General features: G+C 44.2%; 1 protein-coding gene across 2 annotated transcripts in view; it reads left to right on the top strand.

Moving 5' to 3' along the window:
• The window catches only part of GAK (cyclin G associated kinase), a 414,917-nt gene that overhangs the window by 152,493 nt on the left and 250,257 nt on the right, over positions 1 to 12,167 (top strand). For both annotated transcript variants that reach the window (XM_075352640.1, XM_075352641.1), the window contains exon 6: positions 5,246 to 5,371. In XM_075352640.1, the coding sequence (XP_075208755.1) occupies positions 5,246 to 5,371 (126 nt within the window). The remainder of the gene's footprint in view (positions 1 to 5,245; positions 5,372 to 12,167) is intronic.

Here is a 12,167-nt window from a genome sequence, read left to right as displayed (position 1 = left end):
CTAAGTAATGACCAAATGAGTGCTTTACAAAAAGGCTTGAACTTTGTTCCGACTACGAGATTCAATGTTTTTGAAACACTTATGGACATTAATAAATTTATTAGACGCTTAACCATCAAAAAACATTTTTTCTGTAATGATATTGAATCTGCATGTTCTGATGAAACTAACCTACCTTGCAAATTTCTTCCTACCACATTTCCTGAACAAATGTCTTTAACTATATTGCGTGACCTTTCTGATCTGAGTATGGAACCTCAAAATTGTTGTGATAAACAGTTTTCCAACCGAGTCCCCAATCCAGATTACTATCCCATACACTCTAAAACTACTAGTATGGAGGATTTCCAGAATGTCAGAGTCCGAACTAATTAAATTAAGGAAAAATAAAAAAAAACATTAAACACAATCTGAGTTTACATGAACAGACCGCCTTGTTTCAGTTACGGGATAACGATAATATTATTATTAAAAGATCTGACAAAGGTGGATCTGTCGTGGGATTAGATGTCGGACTCTATGAAATGGAATTAAATAAAATGCTTAGAGAGAATTCCATCTATAAAAAAATCTCTAATAATCCCAGTGAGGGAGTTAAAGGTTGTCTATCTAGAATTCTGGAGGAGGGTGTACAACTTGGTGTGATTTCGGTGAAGCAGAGTGAGTACTTAAATCCACCTTCTTCCATTATCCCTTTGTTCCATGCTTTACCGAAGACGCATAGGAATCGCTTTCCTCCAGAATTCAGACCTATTATATCAGGAATTGGTTCTGCAACTGAACGGTTATCTGAGTGGTTGGATACACGTTTGCAATCTCTGGCACAAATTTCTCCTAGTTATGTGAGAGATACCAAGCACATCCTAAGTATTTTTTCTAAATTTGCATGGAAAAAAGGATACAGCTGGCTAACTTGTGACATTGCCAGTTTGTATACATCCATACCTCATGAACTGGCTCTCATGGCCTTGAAACATCATATGTCCAGATATAGTGGCTACCCATCTGATCTCCAAAATTTCATCTTGGATGTAACTTGGTTTTTATTAAAAAATATATTTTTTTTACTTTTATGGGTAGCTACTATGTCCAGACTCAAGGTTGTGCTATGGGTGCGAAATTTTCCCCCTCCCTAGCAAATTTTTTTGTCCTGGTGGGAGGAGGGAAATATTTTTTCTGTGGATAACCCCTTTTCACACAATATTGCAATATTTCTCCGTTATATTGATGACGTGATCATTGTGTGGAAAGGGGAGGAAGAAGGGATTTTGGATTTTATGACATATTTAAACAATAATCCTTATAATCTTGGGTTCACACATGAATATCATAAGGAACGAATTACGTTTTTGGATGTTAGTTTTTCCTCCAATCCTGAGAATGAAGCTGTAACATGTAATCTATTCAGAAAGCCGACGTCAGGGAATTCTCTACTCCACGCTAATAGCTGTCACCCGAAACATGTGGTGAATAACATTCCCACAGGAGAGTTCATTCGGGCGAGGAGATGCTGCTCATCAGAAGAAGCGTATGTGAATGAATGCAGGATCATTAAGGAGAGGTTTCTCTGTCGGGGCTTTTCTGATGCGATTATTTCTAAGGCTAAAATACGTGCAGATTCTAAGACTAGAGACCAGTATTTAATGGATAAACAATTGAATCATACATACAAACAGCCATCGATTGTATTCTCCACCAAATATAGCACAGATTTTTACTCCATTGTAAAGATTATAAAAAAATATCTTCCTATACTTAGTACAGATGATACCATTAAGAACATTCTTGAGGAGGGAGTAAAGTTTGTCTCAAAACGAAATAATACCATTGCCTCTACTATATCTCCAAGTGATCACACCAATCGCAATAAAATTAATCCTCATAATTGGCTGTCTGTTACAGGCTCATATAGGTGTGGACAGAAGGCATGCGGTTTGTGCAAGTATATGTCCAATACAAAAAAAATTGTATCTAGTGTAACAAAAAATGAATATCATATCAATTCTTTTATTAATTGTAGCACAACTCATGTTGTTTATCTTATCACATGTGATGTATGTAACATTCAATATATTGGGAGCACTGGCCGCAGTCTAAGAAAAAGGATTTCAGAACACCTATATGATGCCTGTAACAGAAGCAGCAGAAGCCCTTCGGGTGCTTCACAACATATTATTTCTGTTCACGGTGGCTGCACGAATAGCTGCCGTGTAAATGCTATTGAAAAAATTGTGCTACCATATAGAGGGGGCAATATCACAAAAATGATGCGCAGGAAAGAGGCAAAATGGATTTTTTTAATGGAGACCAGAGCCCCCCACGGTATGAATTTGAGGGATGAACTAAGGAATATATACTAATGTATTAAATCGTGATATATTATTTTTTGGATAAAATGATGTGTTTTTCATCTGATCTATATTAGTGTGTGTTCTTCCTTATGGATTCATATATATATGGATGTTTTGTATATTAACATTCCCTATTTTAATTCATGAATTATGACAATTTCTCTCTGCATTTTCTCCAAAATTATAAAATAAAAATAATAATATTTTTTCACTCTCTCCATTATATGATGTAAATTGGAATTTATGAGTTTAGTAAAAATTAGTGATATGCATACATACCAATTTATGGATATATATTTATGGATATGTTTTTGTGTTTGCATATTGCTGTCATAATATCCATTCTACTTATATGTGTTTTGCTGCTCATGCGATATGTATAGCAACTATGCTTTGATATATACCGGTGGTATTTGCCTGTACATAAGTCTGACCTTTTTACCTTTTTTTCTCTCAATGGTGTCATATCCGTTTTTATTTCTCCTCCCCCTCCCCTTTCCTTTAAATCTCCATTTGGTTTTCTAATCTATATGGATTGAGATTAAGAGCATGTAGCTCGAAACGCGTAATCCCTGTCATCTTATCTCATCTTCTATGGGGACCTTTTTTTACTTCTGGATATGATCCATATCTGTTTTATTATGGAAATCTGAATAAAAATCAAGTTTTACTATACATCTTGGACACGAGTGCTGGATTCTTTCCTTTTCTAATCCTAGTTTAATCAAAAAGTTCTTACCATTGCCTCTCTACTCTAATTGCTTTATTTTACTTTACCTACCTCGTATGAGAATTCCCAATGCATGATGGGATACTCAAACGGGATATCAGGGGCAGTGGTTTCAGTCACTGCTGCAGCATCTTTCCCCACCCTGAAATAAAGCGTCATCAGTGATGTCCATTTTGAGCTGGGCCAGGCCCTGCTCTACTGAGCGTGCATTGGTTGTCAATTCTGACGTACACTCCAACAGAAGTTCTGTCGCTTATCCATGTTATGTAAATAAAAGCTTATAACCGGACTTTAAATTCATCCATTGGTTTTATAAATTACTCTTTTGAAAGCTGAAACCCTCCCCAATTTGGTTTAGGTTATGAAAATAAAGTTGCTGCAGAGGTGAAATATTGATCATTTAATGAACACAGGTCATATTTTGGCAAGACAAAAGTTTTGTTCCTTTGTCATATAATGCATGCAATCTTAGTTTACATCCTCACCTGTGCTCACTAAGTGATCGGTTAATTAGTGGGTGTGTATAAATAGAAACCCAGCACCCCAGACCTTCAGTTGAACTGCAACTTGACCTCTGACAACATGCCAAAAATTCACCTTGCGACCAAAGCCTTGATTATCAAGAGGCTGAAGACCAGAGCCACTGCAGAGGTGGCTGGCACCTTTAATTTGTCTCAGCGTCAAATACAAAGAATTAAAAAGTTTTTTGAAGAGTGGAGAGGTTTTTGACAAGCCCAGGTCCGGTAGACCCTGCAAGACAACTACTCAGGAGGAACATTTGTTGGTTAGAAAATCCAAAGCCAGCCCCTCTTCCACTGCAGCAGAGCTCCAACCGGCCTGGTCACCTTAAGTCCCTGTGTAAACTAGAACAGTTTGTAGGATTCTGTCTCGAAATGGCCTCCATGGTCGAATCAGTGGCCAGAAGCCAGCACAACTCAAAAGGCAATTAAAAAAAGTGTGGCATTTGCCAAGTCCCACAGCCTGCTAAGCAGATGGATGCTGGAAAAGTGGCAGAAGGTGGATTTCTCTGATGAATCTAAAGTTGAATTACACCACAGCCGCCGCAAATACTGCAGGAGACCTACTGGAGGCGGAAGGATCCAAAATACACCCAGAAAACAGGTTCAGTGGTGGAAAGATCATAGTCTGGGGTTACATTCAGTATGGGGGTGTGCAAAACATTTGCAAGGTGGAAGGCAATATCAAAAGCCTAAAATATCAAGAAGTATTAGCTACCTCTTACATTCCCAATCATAAAAGGGGTCAAATGTTGCAGCAGGATGGTGCTCCATCTCATACATCCATCTCTACAACAAAGTTCATCCTGGCAAAGAAGATCAAGGTGCTCAAGGACTGGCCAGCCCAGTCACCAGACATGAAAATCATAGAGCATGTTTGGGGTAGGATGAAAGAGGAAGCTTGGAAGACAAAACCAAAGAATCTAGATGAACTCTGGGAGGTATGTAAGACTGCATTCTTTGCTATTCCTGATGACGTCATCAATAAATTGTATAAATCATTGTTGAACCGTATGGATGCAGTCCTTCAAGCTCATGGAAGTCACGCAAAATATTAAATATGGCTCTAATAGCACCACCATTTCATTCACCAATGTTATGCAACATATCTTTGTATTAGAAGTTAATTATTTGTTTGAATTTCACATTACTTTCTGTGGGCGACAAAACGTTTGTCTTGCCAAAATCTGACCTTTCTGTGTTCATTAAATGATCAATATTTCAGCTTTGCAGCAACTTTATTTTCAGAACCTAAGTCAAATTTGGGAGGGTTTCAGCTTTCAAAAGAGTAATTTATAAAACCAATGGATGAATTTAAAGTCAGGTTATAAGCTTTTATTTACACAACATGGACAAGCGACAGAACTTCTGTAAGGGAGTGTATTCTCAGTCCCTTCTTAATGTGCAATATTACTTTTCAGTGCACTGTGACACTGCACTGCCTTGCCAGTTCTGAGAAGTGACAAGCCGTGAAGAGCGCGCTGTCAGTGTGCATTGTAGGGTGTTTAAGTGGCAAGCAGAGACCAGCCCTGCCAATGAAACCGATATTTAAAATTTAAACCAATGTAAGTTTTGGACCGCTCTAAGGACTGAATAGGGAGACACTGATAATCAATTAAGATAACTGTTTTATTATTCTTTTACAGGTGGAAAATTTGCTGATCGGTAACCAAGGAACTATTAAATTGTGTGACTTTGGTAGTGCAACCACAATTGCACATTACCCTGATTATAACTGGACAGCGCAGAGAAGAGCAACTGTTGAAGATGAAGTGAGTATTATTCTTTGATCCCCACTTACATATGTTTGTTTATTTTGTTGCGTTCTGCCTGTTGATTAACCCTTTAATGATTGCTGGTGCATATTAAAACGGCGGCCGTTAAGGGACCTTAATCCTCAGCACCTTTTTAAATTGGCAGTGAGGATTAAGTGCAAAATGTTCTCTCCCCAACCCCCCCTCCTTTCCATATAGGCAAAAATCCCACAGGTGACAGCTGTGTCACTTTGCGGCATGGCACCAACTGTTTTTGGAATCAAATCAGGACTGAGTAACCCCTTAAATACTGCAGTTAATTGCAAAGGCGTTCCTAGTGGTTAAGAGGGGTTGATACGACCCCCCCTTTGACACTACCGACCCATCCACTATCATAATCGCGGCTGATGATGATTGCTGATGTATCCCCAGGTCTCTGGGTATGGTGGCTTGTTGAATCCTGCTAAAAACAAAAATAAACACAAAGAACACCCTCCTAATTGGTATATCCACATTCAGAACGATACAAACTTTAAAACGGGCATGTTATTTATTCCGTACAGTAAGCACCATAAAAACATTTTATAAAAAACATGCCGTAATTGTAGCTTTTTCATCATACCGACACCCAAAAATAATAAAAGCAATCAAAAAGTCCTATGTGTAAAAAAAAAAAAAAATAACAAAACTGTGGGGTCACATTTAACCGCACAGTGAAAAAAATAAGTAAAAAGCTATCCACACCAACTCACACAAACACCGTGTAATGGCTAGGGCATTCACTAGTAAGCTGAATAATGTGCTCTACCTCAAAAAAGTATGTGCCAGCAAACGTGAAAAGAAAAACCTTTTACCTGTTTCAATGGTCTCATGCAGTTGTGTACTGCAGTGCTAGAAGCCTGTCAGTGTCCCATTCACTGTGCCCATTAGACCTTGCTTTTAGTAGGATCTAACAGGCCATAGATGCAGGGGGATGCTGACAGGAAGGATCCGTTTAAGCACTAGTGTGTGTGAAATGATTGTTGTCCGTGGCGCTTCCTGCATCCCCCTGTCTGTTTTGGCAGCAGCCCATCATTTTAGGCATCTATTTAGCACACAAGTGTGGACAACCACAGTTCTGTGCAGGCCTAAAACTATGGACACCACCGAAACAGACACCCATCGGAGTCTAAAGTGCCTCATTATAGAGAGTGGTTCTTTCGGGGGTTGTGATCCCAGCCGTATGCTGGAAGCAATCAAAATATCTTATATACCCCGAAGTGTTACCAATAAAACCCTGAACTTATCTCACACAAACCCAGCTCCCTTTAAGGTCTATCATCTGTCACTGGGAATATCGGGCCTCCCACGTTATTGGTAGAGCAAAGACTCTGGAAAAGTGATATGGTTCCCATCCCCCAAATGAAATCCAGTGACATCTGTTCACCGAAATCAAAATGCCTCCCTCCTTCGGAGCCCCCCTGTGCCGAAACTACAGTAAGAGACCATGTCTGTGGCAATACTGTAGTGGGGAGAGCGCATTTAATAGTTTATGGGGTGTGTGTCTCCAGAAACAGAAGTTGTGTACAATGTATATGCACAATTTGATATATTTATAATTCTCCATGCAAAAAGCGTGGAATAGATGTTACAATATAGTCACTGCAGCCATAGATAAATTAATTGAGGTGCAATTTCTACAGTGGGGTCCCTTTTGGGGTTTTTCTTCTGTTCTGGCAACTTAGTGATTCCGCAAATATCGCCTTAAAACTATTTTAGCAAAATCTGTGCTCCAAAATCTCAGCCCTGTCATGTGGCCAAACAGTAGTTTCTGATGACATTGTGGGATCCAGTTTCACTTTTTAAGGCTTGTGTAACTGACAGATTTGCAACGAATTTTAAAAAAATAATAATTTTTACCACTTGTTATATTTCCACTTCCCAATGATATAAAATTCCCTGAGGCACCTGAGAGTTCAAAATACTCAATACACCACTAGATGAGTTCCTTTATTGTCTTGCAGATATGGGGTTAATCTGCGAGTTAATAGTATTTGGAACCTGCCTGGCAGCTGCACATCGAATTCAGCTGGATACATTAACTTTAATCCTCCGGACAGGTTTTGGTCATGGGCGTGGCGCAGGTTCAATAACACTTCTGTGTTTCAAGAGCGGCAACTGTAACCACGTCCCCCGCACTGACTTGACAGCTTGCTTAGTATTAAAGGAGTCTGTCATCAGTGAGCTGTTATATAGCACTCTAGAGTGCTGTATATATAAAAGCCGAGGCCGCTCTGTAGGACATAAAAAACACCTTTATATTACTCAACTGCGTTTCGGTCCGGTCCAATGGGTGTTGCTCCTCTCCAGTCCAGCGCATCCTCTCTGCTGCAATCTCAGTCCTTCTTCTATCCAGCAAAGGCCGGCATTGTGGTCCTGTGCAGGCGCACTTTGATCTGTCCTGCTGAGGGAAGATCAAAATACTGTAATGTGCAGGCTGGAGGAAAGATTAAAGACCGCCGTGCATGCGCACTACAATAGTTTGATCTGCCCTCAGCCGGGCAGATCAAAGTGCGCCTGCGCAGGACCACAATTCCGGTTAGTGTATGTCATAAGACGTATCATGCACACAAGCCTAAGAAGGAGGACGGATATCACCGCAGAGCGGAAGGACCGGAGAGCAGCAACACCCATCGGACTGGACCGCTCCCCTAGGTGGGAATTATAAACTTGTTTTTTTACGATTTACAAAGTAACCTGGGCTTTTACAGTATATACAGCATTCCAGAATAATGTATATAAGGGCTTACTGGCGGTGGCTGCTGCTCATGAGGGAAAAACCTGGAAACAGGATCCCTTTACAGCTGCTGAGTTTAATTTTCACGCACTGGGTTCAATATGCAGGTACTGGGCAGGTTTTTAACGCTATTAACGTGCAGACTAACCTCATTTCGGCAGCTTAATAGCGTTTTTACACATGACTGTTTCCCTTTTTAAGCAGTGGAGTTTCCAATATGGGGGTCACTTGTGAGGCTTTCTGCTGTTCTGGCACCTCAAGGGCTCGGCTAATTGAGCCAACAATGATGTATTCAAATGGAATCTGCCTTTTAAGGCTTGTTTCACACTTGCATTGGACGGCATCCATTGCGTTGTGTGACGGATGCAACGAATGTGTTGCATATAGTGGCACAACGGATGCAACGGATCGTACAAAACAACGGAATCAGCCTATTTTTTTTTTTTTTACAGTTTCACCGGCGGCAACTATTGTGAACGATCTTGCTGATCACCCGGCTGGCGGGCGCTTAGCTGATCGCTCACAGCAGCCGGTCGCCGGGTGATCAGCTGATCGTTCGTCCGCCGAGAATGTGTGTGGGGGGCGGAGTGCGGGGTGGGTGGAGCCGAGCGGGGCCATGGCACTGAGGACAGGTGAGTGTGTGTGTGTGTGTGTGTGTGTGTGTGTGTGTACACACGCGCGCAATGTGGAGTGTGGGAGGGGGCGGAGCCAAGCGGGGAAGTGTCGGGCTCCCTGCACGCGTACCCAGGGTAAATATCGGGTAACTAGGCAAAGCACATTGCTTGGTTACCCGATATTTACCTTGGTTACCAGCATACACCGCTTAGCACTGGCTCCTTGCACACGTAGTCAGGGTAAATATCGCAACTAGACAAAGCACTTTGCTTGGTTACCCGGTTAACCTGTGTATCCTGGTTACGGGTGCAGGGAGCCAGAGAGAGCATGCGCAGTGAAATGCTAAGGATTCCGCTGCTCAAAAAAACGTTACATGCTGCGTTGCTTCCGCCCGGTGGAAGCAACGGAGCATCAGCCAGCGAAAGGAACGCAGGTACTTTTGGCACAATCCGTCCTCCATACAAGTCTATGGGAAACAGCGGAATCCGTTAATCCAAAAGGGCGGATTGTGACGGAAGGAAAACAACGCAAGTGTGAAAGTACCCTAAAAGCCAAGCTGTGTTCTCAAACAGTCGTGTATAACCACATCCTGCTATATACCGCCATCATGGTATAGCCCCCATCCTGCTACATAGCGCCATCCTGGTATATGCCCTTATCTTGCTATATACCCCCATCCATCCTGCTATATACCCCCATCCATCCAGCTATATACCCCCCATCCATCCTGGTATATACCCCCCCCTCCATCCTGGTATATGCCCTCATCCTGTGGCACACAAAAAAATAAACGTTTATACTCGCCTTTCCTCGCTCCATGTAGCATCGCTCCTCCTCCTGTCAGTGCCGGCAGCAGCGCCGCTGTAGTGTGGAGCCGTCACCGTTGTCTGCAGCATCGCTCGTCCTCCTGTCTGCCTGTCAGCTGACCTGTCTGGAGACTAGCGGTGTGCACAGCGATAACGTCATCGCTGTGCTCACCGTTCTCTGCAGGGATCAGTTTGCCGGCAGACAGGAGGAGATCGCGATGCTGCAGACAACGGTGACTGGTGAGTACACTGATTCACTGCGCCCCGCGCTGATGATGCGCGGGGAGCAGTGAATATAGCCACAGATGATCACTCCAGGCTGTAGTTGCCAGGGGTGATCACGTGGGCTGGCTGTTAATTAAGCGCGCACCCCCCGCCCATCATCTCACCCACCTGTTAGCACCGGCTTCAGCGCTGAGGGATGATTGACGGGAGGATGGGGACGCATATGAAATGAGCTGGCCCACGTGGTCATGGCAGGCTGCTACAGCCTGCCCATGCCACCGATGACCCGCTCCACCGCAGCACCCTCATTCCCCGCAGCCATATTCAGACTATAAGACGCACCCCCCACTTTTCCCCAACATTCAGGGAAAAAAGTGCGTCTTATAGTCCGAAAAGTACGGTAGTATTTGTTACACAAAGAACAAGTTGCTTTGTACACAACATGCGTGGTGGTACAATTGATAAAGGAGGTAATATTGTATGTATTGTTCCAATTATCCCTAAAGGAAGTAGCTTTCTCCATATGGCAGCATAGATGACAATGGCTGGTTCCACATTTATATGATCCGAGTGTTTTAAGCTATGTGTCCTTAGGTTTTTCTGATATAGACTAGGAGATATAATATTACCGATATTTCTGGTTCTCCTTGCTACTACATTCATTCCTTGGGCCATAATTTTGTCCAGCGTGGGACCCTTGTGTAGTATGGGGATGAACTTATGAAATATTTTTCTTCAGCGCTCTATTGGGAGACCCAGACGATTGGGGTATAGCTACTGCCCTCTGGAGGCCACACAAAGCACTACATTAAAAGTGCAAGGCCCCTCCCCCTCTGGCTATACCCCCCCGTGGTATCACGGGTACTCCAGTTTTAGCTTTGTGTGCGAAGGAGGTCAGACATTCCATGCATAGCTCCACAGATTTTAGTCAGCAGTAGCTGCTGACTAGTTCGGATGGAAGAAAAGAGGACACATATAGTGTCCCCAGCATGCTCCCTTCTCACCCCTGGATGGTGTTGTAAGGTTGAGGTACCTATTGCTGGTACAGGGCTGGAGCCTGACATGCTGTTTTCCTTCCACATCCCCTTGGGGGCTCTGTGGAAGTGGGATCCTGCCGGCCTCAAAGCTCTGACGCCGGGCTCCATCCACAGACCCATTAGAACCTGATGGATACGGAGCAGGAGTACCATCAGGGACCGGGCCCTGCATCATACAGGTACTCTGTGTCCCCGGCGGGCACAGACACACTCCGGGCTGGCTGGGTGTTGTAGTGCGACGGGGACCGTACACTGAGCTGGTGTTCCTACAGTTATCTGGGGGACTTTGTGTTCTGGGAACGCAGCGCCGACCCTCACTGGACCGGGCGGCGCTGCTGTGACTTGTGGTGCGCCGGGGATACGCCGACCGCGCTTTTACGGCGGCGGCGTTTATAACTCTAGTCCCCGGCTTTTGGGCCTAGGACGCCGGCAGCTCCGATCGTTCCCGCCCCCACCCTGTCAATCAGGGTAGGGGAGAGACGCTGTTTCACGGCAGCGAGGAGGGCTGGAGCCTGATTTACATGCTCCAGCCCTCACACTAGGCACAGAGGGAAGCAGGCTTCCCGCTCTTGGTCAGGAACGCCCAGGGCCCGCCCCCCTTCTTCTCTCAGGACGCCGGCAGCCATTACATGCATGTCTGGCTGGAGGAAGGACGCAAGGCTCTGGGAGACCTAGACTGAGGTGCTTTGGAAGACCACACACCCGCTCTTAAGCGGGCGGTAAGCGGCTTTTCAGCTGGCCCCTCTAGTGCCTCAGTGTATGTTAGTGTATTGTGTCACTGGACATAGATATTTATTGATTTCTTGCACTGTGAGGTCGCTTCCTGGCTGAATACCCCAGATCGCTCTGAGGAGGCAGCAACATGTCATCCACAAGACGCAAAGCTGCCAAGGCTAGGGCTGTGTGCACTGCGTGTGCTGCATGTGGGGCTGCTCTACCAGCAGGCTCCAAGGACCCCCATTGTGTGCAATGCTCAGATCCGGTGCTGCTTCGCCAGCCGGAGTCAGGAGAGATAGTGACCCAGGCTGAGACGCCTGTAAGTCCTGCCCCGGTGTCGGGGACAGACTTTGCAGTTTTTGCGGTTAATATGTCTGTGACTATGGCAAAAATCCTGGAAACTTTGCAATCCATGCCTGGGGCTCAGTCTATGGACACGGCGAGGTCTATGTCCTCTAATCCTCCGCAGTTGGATTTAATCCAGACTGCAAGGGGGTCCCCGGCTTCTCAGGATGAGTATAATGACTCAGATGATTGCCCCAGCCACCCCAAGCGGGCTCGCTGGGAAAGACCCTCAACGTCATCACACTGCTCAGGGTCTCAGCGCAATCAGTCTCCCTGTGATGTGTCTGAAGAGA

This window comes from Anomaloglossus baeobatrachus, chromosome 1 (genome assembly GCF_048569485.1).
Source record: "Anomaloglossus baeobatrachus isolate aAnoBae1 chromosome 1, aAnoBae1.hap1, whole genome shotgun sequence".
In the NCBI taxonomy this organism is placed as follows: Eukaryota; Metazoa; Chordata; class Amphibia; order Anura; family Aromobatidae; genus Anomaloglossus; species Anomaloglossus baeobatrachus.
This window is presented reverse-complemented; position numbering and strand designations above follow the sequence as displayed.